Source organism: Dendropsophus ebraccatus, chromosome 13 (genome assembly GCF_027789765.1).
Source record: "Dendropsophus ebraccatus isolate aDenEbr1 chromosome 13, aDenEbr1.pat, whole genome shotgun sequence".
Taxonomy (NCBI): domain Eukaryota; kingdom Metazoa; phylum Chordata; class Amphibia; order Anura; family Hylidae; genus Dendropsophus; species Dendropsophus ebraccatus.
In genome coordinates, this window is record NC_091466.1 from 83,790,150 (window position 1) to 83,813,260 (window position 23,111).

The 23,111-nt window shown below is 53.0% G+C and overlaps 1 protein-coding gene across 5 annotated transcripts; it reads right to left on the reverse strand.

The window, feature by feature from the left end:
• Positions 1-400: 400 nt before the first annotated feature.
• FAM161B (FAM161 centrosomal protein B) lies at positions 401-22,268 on the reverse strand. 5 transcript variants are annotated; one of them, XM_069950845.1, is made up of 10 exons: positions 22,110-22,267; positions 21,819-21,972; positions 7,929-8,056; positions 7,641-7,835; positions 7,215-7,549; positions 6,388-6,491; positions 5,947-6,114; positions 5,631-5,730; positions 4,832-4,980; positions 401-532 (listed from the first exon to the last, which is right to left on the reverse strand). In XM_069950845.1, the coding sequence occupies exons 1-9, from the start codon at positions 22,177-22,179 to the stop codon at positions 4,864-4,866; spliced, it is 1,371 nt and encodes a 456-aa protein (XP_069806946.1). In that variant the 5' UTR covers positions 22,180-22,267; the 3' UTR covers positions 401-532; positions 4,832-4,863. The 5 variants fall into 5 exon arrangements, with proteins under 5 accessions (XP_069806946.1, XP_069806943.1, XP_069806947.1 ...); XM_069950842.1 differs by having other exon boundaries at positions 7,641-8,056; positions 22,110-22,266; XM_069950846.1 differs by having other exon boundaries at positions 7,641-8,056; positions 21,893-21,972; positions 22,110-22,265.
• Positions 22,269-23,111: the final 843 nt, after the last annotated feature.

The window sequence follows — 23,111 nt, forward strand, 5'->3', positions numbered from 1 at the left end:
GGTCTTAGCACTAGACCCAGATGCTTCTGGACTGCTGATAGACGTGTAATCTTTCAATATACATGAGAAGAGGTTGGGTTGTGCTTTTGTATTTATTTTCTGGAACCTTACTAGCATTGATCACATGCACGTGTATATAAACCCAAGGACTAGCTACATAAAGTTCATTTCCCCATGTGATAATGTGTACTGTTCTTCACAGGATATATAGACTCCCATCTCTCTGTATGGAAACTGGACACCTGAGGGCAATGGAAGCTTAGGGCCTAAGATCTGCAGCCCACACATCGTGTGTTCCTAAATAACACAGAGCCAAGACATTTCTTATAAGCTTTTTACTATAAAACAAACAAAAAAAAGGGGTCAGGACATGTGTAGACCAATCCAAAAGACAGCAAACTTTAGTTGGTATTATTTTAATGTGAAATCAATCTAAAGATAAAGAATAAATGCAGGTCATTTGGGAATGAAGCAACAGCATATGTCCAGGTGTCTCCGAAGATCTGCGCAGATTCCTATACATATGCACATCCTACAGGAAAGAAAGGAAATTCTGACATGGCAGCCACCTTTTTACTCTGCTAAAATGAACCTGGGAGCTAAGGGGTTACCATTCGGAGTTTTCTTTTATACACTGACCACTGCTATGGCAGGCCCACTAATCCCATGAGAAGTCACTGTTGGTGCCAAACTGAAATAGATCACAAGCTTAACCTGTTGCTTCTCTTCAACATTGCCTGTTTGGCTCAGTATTTGTAAACTAGAAGGTACAATATTGGTCCAGATTTATTAGTAGTCTATGTGCACATACATACATGTCAGGCCAGTCACCGACAGACGGGAAAGTGCGTGACCATTGATTGGCTGAGCTGCAGAGATGAGTTTGTCTGTGGTCAGCAGGAGACCTGGAGATGCTGCAGGAGGGGCGGAGAGATAAGGGGGGGGGGGGGCGGAGAGAAGGGGGGGACCTGGAGGTGCTGCAGGAGGGGCGGAGAGATAAGGGGGGGGACCTGGAGGTGCTGCAGGAGGGGCGGAGAGATAGGGGGGGGCGGAGAGATAAGGGGGGGGCGGAGAGATGCTGCAGGAGGGGCGGAGAGATAAGGGGGGGACCTGGAGGTGCTGCAGGAGGGGCGGAGAGATAAGGGGGGGACCTGGAGGTGCTGCAGGAGGGGCGGAGAGATAGGGGGGGGCGGAGAGATGCTGCAGGAGGGGCGGAGAGATAAGGGGGGGCTGGAGATGCTGCAGGAGGGGCAGAGAGATAAGGGGGGGGCGGAGAGATAAGGGGGGACCTGGAGATGCTGCAGGAGGGGCGGAGAGATAAGGGGGGGACCTGGAGGTGCTGCAGGAGGGGCGGAGAGATAAGGGGGGAGGGACCTGGAGGTGCTGCAGGAGGGGCGGAGAGATAAGGAGGGGCGGAGAGATAAGGGGGGGGGGGGGGGGGAGATAAGGGGGGGGACCTGGAGGTGCTGCAGGAGGGGCGGAGAGATAAGGGGGGGACCTGGAGGTGCTGCAGGAGGGGCGGAGAGATAAGGGGGGGCGGAGAGATAAGGGGGGGGCTGGAGATGCTGCAGGAGGGGCAGAAAGATAAGGGGGGGGGGCGGAGAGAAGGGGGGGACCTGGAGGTGCTGCAGGAGGGGCGGAGAGATAAGGGGGGGGCTGGAGATGCTGCAGGAGGGGCAGAGAGATAAGGGGGGGGCGGAGAGATAAGGAGGGGACCTGGAGGTGCTGCAGGAGGGGCGGAGAGATAAGGGGGGGCGGAGAGATAAGGGGGGACCTGGAGGTGCTGCAGGAGGGGCGGAGAGATAAGGGGGGGGCGGAGAGATAAGGGGGGGACCTGGAGGTGCTGCAGGAGGGGCGGAGAGATAAGGGGGGGTGGAGAGATAAGGGGGGGGCTGGAGATGCTGCAGGAGGGGCAGAGAGATAAGGGGGGGGGGGTGGAGAGATAAGGGGGGGCTGGAGATACTGCAGGAGGGGCAGAGAAATAAGGGGGGGCAGAGAGATAAGGGGGGACCTGGAGGTGCTGCAGGAGGGGCGGAGAGATAAGAGGGGGACCTGGAGATGCTGCAGGAGGGGCGGAGAGATAAGGGGGGGCGGAGAGATAAGGGGGGGCTGGAGATGCTGCAGGAGGGGCAGAGAGATAAGGGGGGGGCGGAGCTGGAGATGCTGCAGGAGGGGCAGAGAGATAAGGGGGGGGCGGAGAGATAAGGGGGGGACCTGGAGGTGCTGCAGGAGGGGCGGAGAGATAAGGGGGGGACCTGGAGGTGCTGCAGGAGGGGCAGAGAGATAAGGGAGGGGCAGAGAGATAAGGGGGGGGCTGGAGATGCTGCAGGAGGGGCGGAGAGATAAGGGGGGGACCTGGAGATGCTGCAGGAGGGGCGGAGAGATAAGGGGGGGGCGGAGAGATAAGGGGGGGGCGGAGAGATAAGAGAGGGGGGGAAAATAAGGGGGGGGGCTGGAGATGCTGCAGGAGGGGCGGAGAGATAAGGGGGGGGCGGAGAGATAAGGGGGGGGGGGGCTGGAGATGCTGCAGGAAGGCCGGAGAGATAAGGGGGGACCTGGAGGTGCTGCAGGAGGGGCGGAAAGATAAGGGGGGCGGAGAGATAAGGGGGGGGACCTGGAGATGCTGCAGGAGGGGCGGAGAGATAAGGGGGGGCGGAGAGATAAGGGGGGGGGACCTGGAAATGCTGCAGGAGAGGCGGAGAGAGATAAGGGGGGGACCTGGAGGTGCTGCAGGAGGGGCGGAGAGATAAGGGGGGGGGCTGGAGATGCTGCAGGAAGGCCGGAGAGATAAGGGGGGACCTGGAGGTGCTGCAGGAGGGGCGGAAAGATAAGGGGGGCGGAGAGATAAGGGGTGGGGGGCGGAGATGCTGCAGGAGGGGCGGAGAGATAAGGGGGGGACCTGGAGATGCTGCAGGAGGGGCGGAGAGATAAGGGGGAGCGGAGAGATAAGGGGGGGGACCTGGAGATGCTGCAGGAGGGGCGGAGAGATAAGGGGGGGCGGAGAGATAAGGGGGGGGGACATGGAAATGCTGCAGGAGAGGCGGAGATAGATAAGGGGGGGACCTGGAGGTGCTGCAGGAGGGGCGGAGAGATAAGGGGGGGGACCTGGAGATGCTGCAGGAGAGGCGGAGAGATAAGGGGGGGGACCTGGAGATGCTGCAGGAGGGGCGGAGAGATAAGGGGCCTGGAGATGCTGCAGGAGGGGCGGAGAGATAAGGGGGGGACCTGGAGATGCTGCAGGAGGGGCGGAGAGATAAGGGGGGACCTGGAGGTGCTGCAGGAGGGGCGGAGAGATAAGGGGGGGCGGAGAGATAAGGGGGGGGGCTGGAGATGCTGCAGGAGGGGCAGAGAGATAAGGGGGGGGGGGGGAGAGATAAGGGGGGGACCTGGAGATGCTGCAGGAGGGGCAGAGAGATAAGGGGGGGGGCGGAGAGATAAGGGGGGGGACCTGGAGATGCTGCAGGAGGGGCGGAGAGATAAGGGGGGACCTGGAGGTGCTGCAGGAGGGGCGGAGAGATAAGGGGGGGGCTGGAGATGCTGCAGGAGGGGCAGAGAGATAGGGGGGGCGGAGAGATAAGGGGGGGGGACCTGGAGGTGCTGCAGGAGGGGCGGAGAGATAAGGGGGGACCTGGAGGTGCTGCAGGAGGGGCGGAGAGATAAGGGGGGGGCTGGAGATGCTGCAGGAGGGGCGGAGAGATAAGGGGGGGGCAGAGAGATAGGGGGGGTGGAGAGATAGGGGGGGTGGAGAGATAGGGGGGGTGGAGAGATAGGGGGGGTGGAGAGATAAGGGGGGGTGGAGAGATAAGGGGGGGACCTGGAGATGCTGCAGGAGGGGCAGAGAGATAAGGGGGGGGCCTGGAGATGCTGCAGGAGGGGCGGAGAGATAAGGAGGGGGCGGAGAGATAAGGAGGGGGCGGAGAGATAAGGGGGGGGGGGGACCTGGAGATGCTGCAGGAGGGGCGGAGAGATAAGGGAGGGGCGGATAGATAAGAAGGGGACCTGGAGATGCTGCAGGAGGGGCGGAGAGATAAGGGGGGGGCGGAGAGATAAGGGGGGGACCTGGAGATGCTGTAGGAGGGGCGGAGAGATAAGGGGGGGACCTGGAGGTGCTGCAGGAGGGGCGGAGAGATAAGGGGGGGGACCTGGAGGTGCTGCAGGAGGGTACGGGGGAAGGGGGGGGGTGGAGAGATAAGGGGGGACCTGGAGATGCTGCAGGAGGGTACGGGGGAAGGGGGGGGACCTGGAGATGCTGCAGGAAAATAAACGGGGGTAGGGTGGATAGGTAAGGATAACATGTTATGTTTTATATAAGAGCAGCAATATATACAAAGTTTTTAAGTACCCCTATAATCTCTGTGCTAGCAAATATGAAATATAGGGCATTATAGGGCAGGGGCAGTGCTTTGTGCCCCACCCCTATGACCATGCCCTCAATTGTTCCAACCTTTATGACCAAATTCACCCCCCCCCATGCAAATTATGGTTTCATCAACAGAAAACTAGTAATACTGTAGGCAGAAGGCCAATATTTGCCCCAACATTATCCAAGGAGTTGTCCAGGATAAGACAGACAGTTATAGTAAAGTGAGTGGAGCGGCACTGTAGTATCAGACTGAACATGAGGACATGTCTGGCATTGGGGGGGGGGGGGGGGGGATGTAAGCTGTGACATTGTACACAGAGTGCAGATTGTTTTTTTAATCTTGGATAACCCCTTAAAGCTAAATTCTCATTTCATTTCTGTTCTACTTTGTTCCCAAGTTCGACTATCCTTAGTACTGCGACCCAGATTTTATAGTGACCACTGTGCAGAATGTTACATCCTTGATACCTGTCTCACTAGGATTCTGCATCATCGCTGCCTTAGGGTTCACTCAGCTCCAGATGATCCCTTCCCTTCTGCTGCACAAAGTCATCATTCAGTCCAGTCTGTACTAGAGTATGTGTAAACCGGCGTTCCATGTCTTTAATTGCACATCCCTGCAAGGACAGAAAACATGTAATATGAAAACCTTAAATGGGTTATCCGGGTAACAAAAATAATATTCTAAATGATCCTCCTTCCCAATACCACCCTATGTCTAATATACCTGTTTAATCTATCTTGCATCTTTTCCCTGTTCTTTTCCCCTCATTCTTATCCACTCTGAATATGTAAAATCCTCTACTCTGGGTGCACTCAGACCACACTCAGCTCCCTCTTCCCTCCCCCCTTTGTAGATCTCCTCTCTGGGGGGGCGGGTTAGCTGTCTATTGCCTTGGTAACCTGACCGCCAAAAGACAGTATCTGCATCATCTCCATGCACCTGTGCTGCTTCCATGGACTTATATTTGTCCCTGAACCTAGGTTTCTGTAATATGAAATGTTATAGTTCTATCTCTGCTTTCTGTCAGTGAATGCAGGCATAAGTACCTGTCCTTGTGTCACAGCTCTAAATATTGTAAGTGTTATAGATGTTCCTAAGAGTCTGGATGGAACTAGATTGCTTTTATTCACAGTCAGCAAGCAGAGGTCTAAATCTACACTACACCCCCCTCCCTGGTAAACAGATGCCTGTTATGCAGCACATAGCTACACCATGCGAGTGTCAGCTCTGCTTAGGTGGATAACCCTTTTAATCACTTCTGACCTTGGAGACACGCTCAAAGAGATAATCTTTTGTGCTGACGCGATGCATGATTTCTTCCAGCTCATCTTTGTATTCTTGAGTTCTTCTGCGATCAGCCTGTCTAGATTATAAAAAGCAGGAAATGGTTCAGCATACATCCCTGTATACCTATACTAACATGCGCTTGTGGGATACTCTAGGTTTAGTACCAGTTCTGTCTGCATGACAGTGCACCGGCATTACGGCTACATATCTGTCCTGTACGGAAGCTGGACCAAGTACACTGCCCAATATCATATCTTGCTCTCCTCCACAGTCACTGCAGGATTTTACTTACCGCATCTCTTCCAGTTTTTCTTTCATACATGCGGCTAATGGCTTGTGTGGATCCAGGGCTTTGGCTCGTCTGGACAATGAGGGCCGCATTGCCAGAGATTTCTCCTGGTGCTTACGAAGCCACTTTTCCCTCTTTATATCCTGGTTTTCTCTCTCCTGTAGAGAAGACCTGCAAGGAATTGAATTCACAATAAACATATGAGCTTTCACCCTTGCACAACTGCTAACAGCAAGCATTATAGCAAGAACCGATATGGAGACAATCCAAAAAGGCTATACACAAGCAATAAATGGTGGTCATTAGGATAATACAGCTTCTGCATTAAGGCTTCACCCCTCGGAGGAGACGCACCAGAACATAATCCAACAAGAGGTTCTTTAGTCATTCTACACATTAATAGAATGTAATAAAATGGTTTTCCATTTAAAACGTAAACATTACCTGATAGAAACTTCACGCCTCTTGGTGCCATCAGTAATGTAGACTGGAAGAGTGTTCAGTGATAAACTGGACGGGTAGGTTGAGGGTCTCTGGGGTGGGTTCTCCTGTAAAAGCAGTAACACAAAACCATATTCACAGAAGACAGACCTTCGGTGTACCCCACATGCATTAACTTGTAAGACCAGTCAGAGAGAGTACTATGCAGAGCACAAGCAGCAATACAAATGACATGCATGATGTCAAGAGAAACACCAGGCACTCCTGATCAATGGCATTTCCAGTAGTGTGTTGGTACCCTTGGCAGGTACCTGAAGGCCTGTCTGCCACATCATAGGACCGGATGCTACCTGAAGGCCTGTCTGCCACATCATAGGACCGGATGGTACCTAAAAGCCTGTCTGCCACATCATAGGACCGGATGGTACCTGAAGGCCTGTCTGCCATATCATAGGACCGGATGGTACCTGAAAGCCCTTCTGCCACATCATAGGACCGGATGGTACCTGAAAGCCTGTCTGCCACATCATAGGACCGGATGGTACCCGAAAGCCCTTCTGCCACATCATAGGACCGGATGGTACCTGAAAGCCCTTCTGCCACATCATAGGACCGGATGGTACCTGAAGGCCTGTCTGCCACATCATAGGACCGGATGGTACCTGAAGGCCTGTCTGCCACATCATAGGACCGGATGGTACCCGAAAGCCCTTCTGCCACATCATAGGACCGGATGGTACCTGAAAGCCCTTCTGCCACATCATAGGACCGGATGGTACCTGAAAGCCTGTCTGCCACATCACATGACTGAACGGTAGTCACACTCTCACCTGGACAACCTCTGTCCTACTGCGACTCTTGGAGAGGACGCTGGATGTGCGCAGATTGAAAGGCTTGCTTGCTGTAGGTTCTTGTGTCCTCTGTTTCTTTAAAGAGAGTTTCTGGAAGTTGCGATACAACTTCTGGAAGTCAGGGACAGACTGGTTTACTTGGGGCTGGAAGGTCAGATCCTGCTGTAAGAAGCCCAGATGCTGCTGTTTGATTTTCAGGGAGGTTCTAGAAAGTGGCTGGCGGATGTCTCGGCTCAGCGGCACGGGGGCCGAGGAGCTCGCCAGTAGATCCTTTGCCCGTAAATGACTGTTAATTTTTCTTAAAATTTCTGCCTCTGTGGAAAATAGAATGAGTTAGCTTTGCACCTGTACAATCTATGTTAAGCTTGACCCTGAAGGAGCCCACACTGAGGTAGAAGCAATCACCTTTCAGTTTATCGCTGACAGTGGGGTCCAGAACAGATTTGGGAATGGGCCTCCTTCTCCTGTGTGCTTTTTCAGGGGGGGCACTCACTGGTCGGTTCCTGTCTTGTACCAGAAGCTGGAATGGTTTCTGCATGGACATCAAGTCTTCTCTCCTTTTCTGCATTCCACTTTTTCTTCGATTTTCATTTTCTTCCACTATTTCATTATACATTGGTAAGAAAATGTGGGCTGGTAGTGGCTGGGCCCGGAACTGCTTTACACACTCGGCATCATCCACACTCAGCTCACCAGGTACATCTAGCCAAGCCTGAGCCTTCAGCATCTTCCTTTTCTCTGCTTCACGCACCATCATTTGGAATGGCTGGGGAACAGTGATTTCTCTGCCTTTAATGGTGGCCTTGACCTTTGCTTTGGAACTTTAGGAAGACATGGAACTTGGTCAGCTCTACCATAGTAAGAATTTCACTCTACAACACTCCTCGTATATGATCGTAAAAAAAGATAACAGCATATCCCCACATCTGTTCATGGAAGAGTCAAGAAACCAACAAACTTAATCAAGAATCAACCACACACATTCATCTATGGTGTATGGGAATCTTATAGCGAGTCACAGACATAAAGATGAGTGTCGGCAAATCTCAGAAGGATCGGCCAACTACTAGCTGAGCCCAGTGTACATGTGTATGGGGGAGGAGGAGGAGGAGGAATAGCCGAGCCCAGTGTACATGTGTATGGGGGAGGAGGAGGAGGAGGAATAGCCGAGCCCAGTGTACATGTGTATGGGGGAGGAGGAATAGCCGAGCCCAGTGTACATGTGTATGGGGGAGGAGGAGGAATAGCTGAGCCCAGTGTACATGTGTATGGGGGAGGAGGAATAGCTGAGCCCAGTGTACATGTGTATGGGGGAGGAGGAATAGCTGAGCCCAGTGTACATGTGTATGGAGACGGAGGAAAAGCCGAGCCCGTGTACATGTGTATGGAGACAGAGGAAAAGCCGAGCCCAGTGTACATGTGTATGGAGGAGGAGGAGGAATAGCCGAGCCCAGTGTACATGTGTATGGAGGAGGAGGAGGAATAGCCGAGCCCAGTGTACATGTGTATGGAGGAGGAATAGCTGAGCCCAGTGTACATGTGTATGGAGGAGGAATAGCTGAGCCCAGTGTACATGTGTATGGGGGAGGAGGAGGAATAGCTGAGCCTAGTGTACATGTGTATGGAGGAGGAGGAGGAGGAGGAGGAGGAATAGCTAAGCCCAGTGTACATGTGTATGGAGGAGGAGGAGGAATAGCTGAGCCCAGTGTACATGTGTATGGAGGAGGAGGAGGAGGAGGAGGAGGAATAGCCGAGCCCAGTGTACATGTGTATGGAGGAGGAGGAGGAGGAGAAATAGCCGAGCCCAGTGTACATGTGTATGGAGAAGGAGGAGGAGGAGAAATAGCCGAGCCCAGTGTACATGTGTATGGAGGAGGAGGAGGAGGAGGAGGAGGAGAAATAGCCGAGCCCAGTGTACATGTGTATGGAGGAGGAATAGCCGAGCCCAGTGTACATGTGTATGGAGGAGGAGGAATAGCCGTGCCCAGTATACATGTGTATGGAGGAGGAGGAGGAATAGCCGAGCCCAGTGTACATGTGTATGGAGGAGGAGGAGGAGGAGGAATAGCCGAGCCCAGTGTACATGTGTATGGAGGAGGAGGAGGAATAGCCGAGCCCAGTGTACATGTGTATGGAGGAGGAGGAGGAATAGCCGAGCCCAGTGTACATGTGTATGGAGGAGGAGGAGGAATAGCCGAGCCCAGTGTACATGTGTATGGAGGAGGAGGAGGAGGAGGAATAGCCGAGCCCAGTGTACATGTGTATGGGGAAGGAGGAGGAGGAATAGCTGAGCCCAGTGTACATGCGTATGGGGAAGGAGGAATAGCTGAGCCCAGTGAACATGCGTATGGGGGAGGAGGAGGAATAGCTGAGCCCAGTGTACATGTGTATGGGGGAGGAGGAGGAATAGCTGAGCCCAGTGTACATGTGTATGGGGGAGGAGGAGGAATAGCTGAGCCCAGTGTACATGTGTATGGAGGAGGAGGAATAGCTAAGCCCAGTGTACATGTGTATGGAGGAGGAGGAGGAATAGCTGAGCCCAGTGTACATGTGTATGGAGGAGGAGGAGGAATAGCTGAGCCCAGTGTACATGTGTATGGAGGAGGAGGAGGAATAGCCGAGCCCAGTGTACATGTGTATGGAGGAGGAGGAGGAGGAGGAGGAGGAGGAAGAATAGCCGAGCCCAGTGTACATGTGTATGGAGGAGGAGGAGGAGGAGGAGGAAGAATAGCCGAGCCCAGTGTACATGTGTATGGAGGAGGAGGAGGAGGAGGAGAAATAGCAGAGCCCAGTGTACATGTGTATGGAGGAGGAGGAGAAATAGCCGAGCCCAGTGTACATGTGTATGGAGGAGGAGGAATAGCCGAGCCTCCTCCTCCTCCATACACATGTACACTGGGCTCGGCTATTCCTCCTCCTCCTCCATACACATGTACACTGGGCTTGGCTATTTCTCCTCCTCCTCCTCCTCCTCCTCCTCCTCCTCCTCCTCCATACACATGTACACTGGGCTCGGCTATTTCTCCTCCTCCTCCATACACATGTACACTGGGCTCGGCTATTTCTCCTCCTCCTCCTCCTCCTCCTCCTCCTCCATACACATGTACACTGGGCTCGGCTATTCCTCCTCCTCCTCCTCCTCCTCCATACACATGTATACTGGGCTCGGCTATTCCTCCTCCTCCTCCATACACATGTACACTGGGCTCGGCTATTCCTCCTCCTCCTCCATACACATGTACACTGGGCTTGGCTATTTCTCCTCCTCCTCCTCCTCCATACACATGTACACTGGGCTTGGCTATTTCTCCTCCTCCTCCTTCTCCATACACATGTACACTGGGCTCGGCTATTTCTCCTCCTCCTCCTCCATACACATGTACACTGGGCTCGGCTATTCCTCCTCCTCCTCCATACACATGTACACTGGGCTCGGCTATTCCTCCTCCTCCTCCATACACATGTACACTGGGCTCGGCTATTCCTCCTCCTCCTCCATACACATGTATACTGGGCTCGGCTATTCCTCCTCCTCCTCCATACACATGTACACTGGGCTCGGCTATTCCTCCTCCTCCTCCATACACATGTACACTGGGCTCGGCTATTTCTCCTCCTCCTCCTCCTCCTCCATACACATGTACACTGGGCTCGGCTATTTCTCCTCCTCCTCCTCCTCCTCCTCCATACACATGTGTATGGAGGAGGAGGAGGAGGAGGAATAGCCGAGCCCAGTGTACATGTGTATGGAGGAGGAGGAGGAATAGCCGAGCCCAGTGTACATGTGTATGGAGGAGGAGGAGGAGGAGGAATAGCCGAGCCCAGTGTACATGTGTATGGAGGAGGAGGAGGAATAGCCGAGCCCAGTGTACATGTGTATGGAGGAGGAGGAGGAATAGCCGAGCCCAGTGTACATGTGTATGGAGGAGGAGGAGGAGGAGAAATAGCCGAGCCCAGTGTACATGTGTATGGGGAAGGAGGAGGAGGAATAGCTGAGCCCAGTGTACATGCGTATGGGGAAGGAGGAATAGCTGAGCCCAGTGAACATGCGTATGGGGGAGGAGGAGGAATAGCTGAGCCCAGTGTACATGTGTATGGGGGAGGAGGAGGAATAGCTGAGCCCAGTGTACATGTGTATGGGGGAGGAGGAGGAATAGCTGAGCCCAGTGTACATGTGTATGGAGGAGGAGGAATAGCTAAGCCCAGTGTACATGTGTATGGAGGAGGAGGAGGAATAGCTGAGCCCAGTGTACATGTGTATGGAGGAGGAGGAGGAATAGCTGAGCCCAGTGTACATGTGTATGGAGGAGGAGGAGGAATAGCCGAGCCCAGTGTACATGTGTATGGAGGAGGAGGAGGAGGAGGAGGAGGAGGAGGAGGAGGAGGAGGAGGAGGAAGAATAGCCGAGCCCAGTGTACATGTGTATGAAGGAGGAGGAGGAGGAAGAATAGCCGAGCCCAGTGTACATGTGTATGGAGGAGGAGGAGGAGGAGGAGAAATAGCAGAGCCCAGTGTACATGTGTATGGAGGAGGAGGAGAAATAGCCGAGCCCAGTGTACATGTGTATGGAGGAGGAGGAATAGCCGAGCCTCCTCCTCCTCCATACACATGTACACTGGGCTCGGCTATTCCTCCTCCTCCTCCATACACATGTACACTGGGCTTGGCTATTTCTCCTCCTCCTCCTCCTCCTCCTCCATACACATGTACACTGGGCTCGGCTATTTCTCCTCCTCCTCCATACACATGTACACTGGGCTCGGCTATTTCTCCTCCTCCTCCTCCTCCTCCTCCTCCTCCATACACATGTACACTGGGCTCGGCTATTCCTCCTCCTCCTCCTCCTCCTCCATACACATGTATACTGGGCTCGGCTATTCCTCCTCCTCCTCCATACACATGTACACTGGGCTCGGCTATTCCTCCTCCTCCTCCATACACATGTACACTGGGCTTGGCTATTTCTCCTCCTCCTCCTCCTCCATACACATGTACACTGGGCTTGGCTATTTCTCCTCCTCCTCCTTCTCCATACACATGTACACTGGGCTCGGCTATTTCTCCTCCTCCTCCTCCATAGACATGTACACTGGGCTCGGCTATTCCTCCTCCTCCTCCATACACATGTACACTGGGCTCGGCTATTCCTCCTCCTCCTCCATACACATGTACACTGGGCTCGGCTATTCCTCCTCCTCCTCCATACACATGTATACTGGGCTCGGCTATTCCTCCTCCTCCTCCTCCTCCATACACATGTACACTGGGCTCGGCTATTCCTCCTCCTCCTCCATACACATGTACACTGGGCTCGGCTATTTCTCCTCCTCCTCCTCCTCCTCCATACACATGTACACTGGGCTCGGCTATTTCTCCTCCTCCTCCTCCTCCTCCTCCATACACATGTGTATGGAGGAGGAGGAGGAGGAGGAATAGCCGAGCCCAGTGTACATGTGTATGGAGGAGGAGGAGGAGGAGGAGGAATAGCCGAGCCCAGTGTACATGTGTATGGAGGAGGAGGAGGAGGAGGAGGAATAGCCGAGCCCAGTGTACATGTGTATGGAGGAGGAGGAGGAGGAGAAATAGCCGAGCCCAGTGTACATGTGTATGGAGGAGGAGGAGGAGGAGGAGGAATAGCCGAGCCCAGTGTACATGTGTATGGGGGAGGAGGAGCAGTGGCGTAGCTACCAGGGTCGCAGCGGTCGCCGCTGCGACCCGGCCCGCCATGAGGGGGGGGCCCGCGAGGCTGCCGGGGGTGTCCCGTCCTATCCCCGGCGAATCAGTAAGCTCCCTATGCCGGCTGGGGCCCTGACTTCCGGCACAGGAAGCGCACGTCAGAGACGCTTCCTGTGCCGAAAGTCCCAGCCCCGGCGTACAGGGAGTTCACTGATGCGTGGCGCTGCCGGGGATAGGACGGGACACCCCCGGCAGCGGCGCATCAGTAGGGGATCGGACCAGGAGGCGAGAGGTTCGACGTGGGAACGGATGGCAGGTGAGGTTTTTTTTTTATAGTGCTTGAAAATCCCCACATTGTAATCCGTATTCTTCTTCTTCTTCTGTTTCTTCTTCCAGCCATTTTTCTGCGCGTAATACAGCCCGAAACGCTTTGCGCACAGACTCAGTTCAAACTGCGTTTCGAAGCCCTCGGCGGTGTGAGGTGTGCTATCTATTTTTCGTTTTGATCGGATTTGTCGTTTTTAAGAAATTTACGTTAAACGACCCCAAATTTCCCATAGAAAATAATGGCCCATTGCAAATAATGGCCACACTCTAACCGCTGACAGCCAATCACAGCACATATGCAAATAGCTGAGATATAGCAGCCAATAGGAACTCTAAGGTCTCGTCATGCAATGTATCACACCATCCACAGTCACATGTCCACTATTGGCCAATAGAAGATGTAATATATGGAAGGTCCTTAACCATTTTGTCTCCCCGACATGAGTAAGATTGTCATGGTAACCGAGCAATGATCTTTACCATTATAAGTACTCAGATCGCTCTTAAAGGGACCCAGGTCACCCTTAAAGGAACGCAAGTCGCTCTTAAAGGAACGCAAGTCGCTCTTAAAGGGACCCAAGTCTGTCTTAAAGGGACGGGAGCCATGTCGCTCTTAAAGGGACCCAAGTCGCTCTTAAAGTGGCGGGACCCAAGTCGCTCTTAAAGGACGGGACCCAAGTCGCTCTTAAAGGACGGGACCCAAGTCGCTCGCAATCTGGGTCCCTTTAAGAGCAATCTGGGTCCCTTTAAGAGCAATCTGGGTCCCTTTAAGAGCAATCTGGGTCCCTTTAAGAGCGAAATATGTCCCTTTAAGAGCAAAATGGGTCCTTTTAAGAGCGAACTGGGTCCCTTTAACCCCTAGACGACCCTCGACGTAGGGTTACGTCATGGAAGTCTGTCCCCAGACGACCCATGACGTAACCTTACGTCCTGGGTGTTTTTCCCGCTATGAAGCGCGCTCCGGAGCGGAGCGCGCTTCATAGCAGGTGGGGGCCGGCTGCAATCAGCAGCCGGGACTTCACCGGTAATGACACGCTGCAGCGATCGCTGCCGGAGGTCTCTTACCTGCCTCCGTGCGGTCCGATCGGCGATCTGCTACACTGAGCCTGCACAGGCAGGCTCAGTGTAGCAGATCACCGATAACACTGATCAATGCTAGGCCTATGGCCACAGGCAGGCTCAATGAGCAGATCGCCGATAACACTGATCAATGATAGGCCTATGGCATAGCAATGATCAGTGTATAAATCAAAGCAATGTATGTAGAAGTCCCCCAAAGGGACTTCAAATGTGTAAAAAAAAAAAAAAGAAAAAAAAAAAAAGGTCAAAACACTAACACACTACCCCAAAACCCCTCCCCCAATAAAAGTCTAAATCACCCCCCTTTCCCATTACATAAATAAAACATATAAAAATGAATAAATAGATAAACATATAATATACCGTAGCGTGCATAATTGTCCGATCTATTAAAATATAACAAGCGTCATTGCGACCGGTAAACGGCGTACACGAAAAGAGGGGAAAAAGTGCGCAGATTACCGATTTTATGTTACATTATATATTAAAAAAAAAATCAATAAAAAGTGATCAAAACGTCCGATCTTCACAAATATGGTATTAATAAAAACTAGAGATCATGGCGGAAAAAATGACACCCCATACAGCCCCGTAGGTGAAAAAATAAAACCGTTATAAGCGTCACAATAGGCCCATTTTATTAATATTTAATTGCCAAAAAAAAAGGATTTCATAAAAAAAAAAAATATATAACATTAGAGAATCTGTGTAACCTGCATATGGTTGTGTTCGGGCTGACCTATAGAATAATAGTGTCGTGTCGTTTTTACCACATAGTGTATTACGTAGACACAGGAACCCCCCAAACGTTACCATATTGCATTCTTTCTTATGATTTCACCTATTTATATCTTCATAAATAATATATTTGGGATTCCGTCATACATGTTATGGTAAAATGAATGACGCCATTACACAGTACAACTATTCCTGTAAAAAACAAGACCTTACATGGCCTGTAGATAGAAAACTGAGAGTGCTAGAGCTCTTAGAAGGGGAGGAGGGAAAAACGAAAGATCAAAATTTGCGCGGTCCACTGGGTCATTTTGGGCCTGGTCCTCAAAGGGTTAAGAGTGAAATGGGTCCCTTCGAGAGCGACCTGGGTCCCTTCGAGAGCGACCTGGGTCCCTTCGAGAGCGACCTGGGTCCCTTCGAGAGCGACCTGGGTCCCTTCGAGAGCGACCTGGGTCCCTTCGAGAGCGACCTGGGTCCCTTCGAGAGCGACCTGGGTCCCTTCGAGAGCGACCTGGGTCCCTTCGAGAGCGACCTGGGTCCCTTCGAGAGCGACCTGGGTCCCTTCGAGAGCGACCTGGGTCCCTTCGAGAGCGACCTGGGTCCCTTCGAGAGCGACCTGGGTCCCTTCGAGAGCGACCTGGGTCCCTTCGAGAGCGACCTGGGTCCCTTCGAGAGCGACCTGGGTCCCTTCGAGAGCGACCTGGGTCCCTTCGAGAGCGACCTGGGTCCCTTCGAGAGCGACCTGGGACCCTTCGAGAGCGACCTGGGTCCCTTCGAGAGCGACCTGGGACCCTTCGAGAGCGACCTGGGACCCTTCGAGAGCGACCTGGGTCCCTTCGAGAGCGAAGGGACCCACGTCGCTCTTAAAGTGACCCAGGTCGCTCTTAAAGGGACCCAGGTCACTCTTAAAGGGACGGCACCCAGGATTAAAGTTAAATGGAAGTCACTGGTAAAGGGGCGCTCTTTTCAAGCACTATGTATTTCCCTGGAAATGCAAATCTAGTTTTTTTTGTTATCTGCTGTGCACAGGGGGAGGAGAGGAGGGGGGTAATCTATAAGAAGGGAGGAGAGGGAAGCCATCTATAATGGAGGGGGGAGAGGGAGGGAGAGGGAAGCCATCTATAATGGAGGGGGAGGGAGAGGGAAGCCATCTATAATGGAGGGGGAGAGGGAGGGAGAGGGAAGCCATCTATAATGGAGGGGGAGGGAGAGGGAGAGGGAAGCCATCTATAATGGAGGGGGAGGGGGAGGGAGAGGGAAGCCATCTATAATGGGGGAGAGGGAAGCCATCTATAATGGGGGAGAGGGGAGAGGGAAGCCATCTATAATGGAGGGGGAGGGGGAGGGAGAGGGAAGCCATCTATAATGGGGGAGAGGGGAGAGGGAAGCCATCTATAATGGAGGGGGAGGGGGAGGGAGAGGGAAGCCATCTATAATGGAGGGGGAGGGGGAGGGAGAGGGAAGCCATCTATAATGGAGGGGGAGGGAGAGGGAGAGGGAAGCCATCTATAATGGGGGAGAGGGAAGCCATCTATAATGGGGGAGAGGGGAGAGGGAAGCCATCTATAATGGGGGAGAGGGGAGAGGGAAGCCATCTATAATGGGGGAGAGGGGAGAGGGAAGCCATCTATAATGGGGGGAGGGAGAGGGAAGCCATCTATAAGGGAGGGGGGAGAGGGAAGCCATCTATAATGGAGGGGGAGGGAAGCCATCTATAATGGAGGGGGAGGGGGAGGGAGAGGGAAGCCATCTATAATGGGGGGAGGGAGAGGGAAGCCATCTATAAGGGAGAGGGGAGAGGGAAGCCATCTATAATGGGGGAGAGGGGAGAGGGAAGCCATCTATAATGGGGGGAGGGAGAGGGAAGCCATCTATAATGGAGGGGGAGGGAGAGGGAAGCCATCTATAATGGGGGGAGGGAGAGGGAAGCCATCTATAAGGGAGAGGGGAGAGGGAAGCCATCTATAATGGGGGAGAGGGAAGCCATCTATAATGGAGGGGGAGGGGGAGGGAGAGGGAAGCCATCTATAATGGGGGAGAGGGAAGCCATCTATAATGGGGGAGAGGGAAGCCATCTATAATGGGGGAGAGGGGAGAGGGAAGCCATCTATAATGGAGGGGGAGGGGGAGGGAGAGGGAAGCCATCTATAATGGAGGGGGAGGGAGAGGGAAGCCATCTATAATGGAGGGGGAGGGAAGCTATCTATAATGGGGGAGAGGGGAGAGGGAAGCCATCTATAATGGGGGAGAGGGAAGCCATCTATAATGGGGGAGAGGGGAGAGGGAAGCCATCTATAATGGGGGAGAGGGGAGAGGGAAGCCATCTATAATGTGGGGAGAGGGAAGCCATCTATAATGTGGGAGAGGGGAGAGGGAAGCCATCTATAATGGGGGGAGGGAGAGGGAAGCCATCTATAATGGGGGAGAGGGGAGAGGGAAGCCATCTATAATGGGGGGAGGGAGAGGGAAGCCATCTATAATGGGGGGAGGGAGAGGGAAGCCATCTATAATGGGGGGAGGGAGAGGGAAGCCATCTATAATGGAGGGGGAGGGAGAGGGAAGCCATCTATAATGGGGGAGAGGGGAGAGGGAAGCCATCTATAATGGGGGAGAGGGGAGAGGGAAGCCATCTATAATGGGGGAGAGGGGAGAGGGAAGCCATCTATAATGGGGGGAGGGAGAGGGAAGCCATCTATAATGGGGGGAGGGAGAGGGAAGCCATCTATAATGGGGGGAGGGAGAGGGAAGCCATCTATAATGGAGGGGGAGGGGAGAGGGAAGCCATCTATAATGGAGGGGGAGGGGAGAGGGAAGCCATCTATAATGGAGGGAGAGGGGAGAGGGAAGCCATCTATAATGGGGGAGAGGGGAGAGGGAAGCCATCTATAATGGGGGAGAGGGAAGCCATCTATAATGGGGGAGAGGGGAGAGGGAAGCCATCTATAATGGGGGAGAGGGGAGAGGGAAGCCATCTATAATGTGGGGAGAGGGAAGCCATCTATAATGGGGGAGAGGGGAGAGGGAAGCCATCTATAATGTGGGGAGAGGGGAGAGGGAAGCCATCTATAATGTGGGGAGAGGGAAGCCATCTATAAGGGAGGGGGGAGAGGGAAGTCATCTATAAGGGAGGGGGGAGAGGGAAGTCATCTATAAGGGAGGGGGGAGAGGGAAGTCATCTATAAGGGAGGGGGGAGAGGGAAGCCATCTATGGGGGAGTGGGAGGGAGAGGGAAGCCATCTATAATGGAGGGGGAGGGGAGAGGGAAGCCATCTATAATGGGGGAGAGGGGAGAGGGAAGCCATCTATAATGGGGGGAGGGAGAGGGAAGCCATCTATAATGTGGGGAGAGGGAAGCCATCTATAAGGGAGGGGGGAGAGGGAAGCCATCTATAATGGGGGAGAGGGGAGAGGGAAGCCATCTATAATGGGGGGAGGGAGAGGGAAGCCATCTATAAGGGAGGGGGGAGAGGGAAGCCATCTATAATGTGGGGAGAGGGAAGCCATCTATAATGTGGGGAGAGGGAAGCCATCTATAAGGGAGGGGGGAGAGGGAAGCCATCTATAATGTGGGGAGAGGGAAGCCATCTATAAGGGAGAGGGGAGAGGGAAGTCATCTATAAGGGAGGGGGGAGAGGGAAGTCATCTATAAGGGAGTGGGGAGAGGGAAGCCATCTATGGGGGAGTGGGGGGCCATCTGTAAGCAGGGGGGAAAGGGGAGCCATCTATAAGGGAGTGTAAGTAAGGGGGGAGAGGGCCTATAAGGAGGCTACACAGAGCGGGGCATATACTATAAGGGGGATCACATAGTGTCAGCCTACCCACTAAATGAGGGCATATAGGGACCAATACAGATGTGCAGTTAGTAGAGAGATAAGGATGGTGCCTAATGGAGTGAGGAGCCTAATATGTTTGTCTGGCAGATTCTGTGGATTCGTGGCTCGGAGAAGTTCTCATAACGGCACAGGACGGATGGAGGAGAAAATTAAAACGACTCTGATCAGAGAAGACGCCCCTTGTGAGTCACCTGATATAACTGCACTATAATGTATATGGTGTACAGAGCCTGTGTAGGGCTGGGTCAGCCTCTATATGACTGGATGAGGGGATAGTGATCTGTGTACAGTGGATTATTCAGTAGCAGCGGTGGTATTAGTCAGTATGCGGTGGTAATATTTGTTACTTTTATCTGGTACTGTGTTTTATTGGTCTCAGTATGGATTTGGTCAGTAACAATATGGTGGTGATGGTAGTGGGTGTGGTGTAGCAGTAATATTTCCTTCCTATATACTGGTAATATTGGTCTCAGTGTACAGAATTTGGTCAATAACAGTATGGCGGTAATATGTATGGTGATAAAATGTTCTCTTCCTATAGGCTGGTGTTATTGGTAATATCGGTCTTGGTCGTGAAAAGGGGGGGGGGCCAAGTTGACCTCTCGCACCAGGGCCCAGGAGACATTAGCTACACCCCTGAGGAGGAGGAGGAGGAGGAGGAGCCCGGTGTACATGTATATGGAGGAGGAGGAGCCCGGTGTACATGTATATGGAGGAGGAGGAGCCCGGTGTACATGTATATGGAGGAGGAGGAGCCCGGTGTACATGTATATGGAGGAGGAGGAGCCCGGTGTACATGTATATGGAGGAGGAGGAGCCCGGTGTACATGTATATGGAGGAGGAGGAGCCCGGTGTACATGTATATGGAGGAGGAGGAGCCCGGTGTACATGTATATGGAGGAGGAGGAGCCCGGTTGTACATGTATATGGAGGAGGAGGAGCCCGGTGTACATGTATATGGAGGAGGAGGAGCCCGGTGTACATGTATATGGAGGAGGAGGAGCCCGGTGTACATGTATATGGAGGAGGAGGAGCCCGGATGTACATGTATATGGAGGAGGAGGAGCCCGGTGTACATGTATATGGAGGAGGAGGAGCCCGGTGTACATGTATATGGAGGAGGAGGAGCCCGGTGTACATGTATATGGAGGAGGAGGAGCCCGGTGTACATGTATATGGAGGAGGAGGAGCCCGGTGTACATGTATATGGAGGAGGAGGAGCCCGGTGTACATGTATATGGAGGAGGAGGAGCCCGGTGTACATGTATATGGAGGAGGAGGAGCCCGGTGTACATGTATATGGAGGAGGAGGAGCCCGGTGTACATGTATATGGAGGAGGAGGAGCCCGGTGTACATGTATATGGAGGAGGAGGAGCCCGGTGTACATGTATATGGAGGAGGAGGAGCCCGGTGTACATGTATATGGAGGAGGAGGAGCCCGGTGTACATGTATATGGAGGAGGAGGAGCCCGGTGTACATGTATATGGAGGAGGAGGAGCCCGGTGTACATGTATATGGAGGAGGAGGAGCCCGGTGTACATGTATATGGAGGAGGAGGAGCCCGGTGTACATGTATATGGAGGAGGAGGAGCCCGGTGTACATGTATATGGAGGAGGAGGAAGCCGGTGTACATGTATATGGAGGAGGAGGAGCCCGGTGTACATGTATATGGAGGAGGAGGAGCCGGTGTACATGTATATGGAGGAGGAGGAGCCCGGTGTACATGTATATGGAGGAGGAGGAGCCCGGTGTACATGTATATGGAGGAGGAGCCGGGTGTACATGTATATGGAGGAGGAGGAGCCCGGTGTACATGTATATGGAGGAGGAGGAGCCCGGTGTACATGTATATGGAGGAGGAGGAGCCCGGTGTACATGTATATGGAGGAGGAGGAGCCCGGTGTACATGTATATGGAGGAGGAGGAGCCCGGTGTACTGTATATGGAGGAGGAGGAGCACCGGTGTACATGTATATGGAGGAGGAGGAGCCCGGTGTACATGTATATGGAGGAGGAGGAGCCCGGTGTACATGTATATGGAGGAGGAGGAGCCCGGTGTACATGTATATGGAGGAGGAGGAGCCCGGTGTACATGTATATGGAGGAGGAGGAGCCCGGTGTACATGTATATGGAGGAGGAGGAGCCCGGTGTACATGTATATGGAGGAGGAGGAGCCCGGTGTACATGTATATGGAGGAGGAGGAGCCCGGTGTACATGTATATGGAGGAGGAGGAGCCCGGTGTACATGTATATGGAGGAGGAGGAGCCCGGTGTACATGTATATGGAGGAGGAGGAGCCCGGTGTACATGTATATGGAGGAGGAGCCTGGTGTACATGTATATGGAGGAGGAGCCTGGTGTACATGTATATGGAGGAGGAGGAGCCCGGTGTACATGTATATGGAGGAGGAGGAGCCTGGTGTACATGTATATGGAGGAGGAGGAGCCCGGTGTACATGTATATGGAGGAGGAGGAGCCTGGTGTACATGTATATGGAGGAGGAGCCCGGTGTACATGTATATGGAGGAGGAGGAGCCCGGTGTACATGTATATGGAGGAGGAGCCCGGTGTACATGTATATGGAGGAGGAGGAGCCCGGTGTACATGTATATGGAGGAGGAGCCCGGTGTACATGTATATGGAGGAGGAGGAGCCCGGTGTACATGTATATGGAGGAGGAGGAGCCCGGTGTACATGTATATGGAGGAGGAGCCCGGTGTACATGTATATGGAGGAGGAGCCCGGTGTACATGTATATGGAGGAGGAGGAGCCCGGTGTACATGTATATGGAGGAGGAGGAGCCCGGTGTACATGTATATGGAGGAGGAGGAGCCCGGTGTACATGTATATGGAGGAGGAGGAGCCCGGTGTACATGTATATGGAGGAGGAGGAGCCCGGTGACAGCAGCCATACAAGCACTTACAGCAGGGGGCGCTCTGCTCCTCCCCAGGCCGCATACACTGATGTCAGCTCCTGCAGGGCTATGCTGTTCCTCACTTTCAGGCTTTGCAGCATTTCCATCACATCCCCGGTCACTGCTCGTCCATCTGTCTCCTGGTCTCGGGCCATGGTGGAAGCTACAGACAAGACAGCAGCAATGCTCACAGTATATAGCTGTATAGTGACGTCATCAATGTAGTACAGTGTTATTAGCAGCACGTACAGACGTAACCCCTCCCACTTCAGTATTATACAGCCACCCGCCGCCTCTTACCCTCATCTGTCTCCGATCCTGTACGAGCGGCCGCGTCCACCTGTATGATGCTTGGGATACTCATTACCATAGAAACGAGAACGCAACTTCCGCCAAAAGGCCCGACGCCATATCCGGAAGATAGAGCGCTGTACACTAGAAAGCCCCGCCCCCTAACCACTGGTAGCCCCTCCTTCCAGCACCCCCTTCTTGTGACTGAACGTCATCCTGTGTGACGTCATTATACATGCGACCGCAGCGCTGACAGGTTTGACCTCATGTTTTTAAATCTCAGTGATGTAATGAGGGAGCCGAATGGGATCAGTATATTACAGTATTATACAGTGTGGGGGGGATGGGATCAGTATATTACAGTATTATACAGTGTGGGGGGGTATGGGATCAGTATATTACAGTATTATACAGTGTGGGGGGTATGGGATCAGTATATTACAGTATTATATAGTGTGGGGGGGTATGGGATCAGTATATTACAGTATTATACAGTGTGGGGGGTATGGGATCAGTATATTACAGTATTATACAGTGTGGGGGGGTATGGGATCAGTATATTACAGTATTATACAGTGTGGGGTATGGGATCAGTATATTACAGTATTATACAGTGTGGGGGGTATGGGATCAGTATATTACAGTATTATACAGTGTGGGGGGATGGGATCAGTATATTACAGTATTATACAGTGTGGGGGGATGGGATCAGTATATTACAGTATTATACAGTGTGGGGGGGGATGGGATCAGTATATTACAGTATTATACAGTGTGGGGGGTATGGGATCAGTATATTACAGTATTATACAGTGTGGGGGGGTATGGGATCAGTATATTACAGTATTATACAGTGTGTGGGGGGGATGGGATCAGTATATTACAGTATTATACAGTGTAGGGGGTATGGGATCAGTATATTACAGTATTATACAGTGTGGGGGGTATGGGATCAGTATATTACAGTATTATACAGTGTGGGGGGGGATGGGATCAGTATATTACAGTATT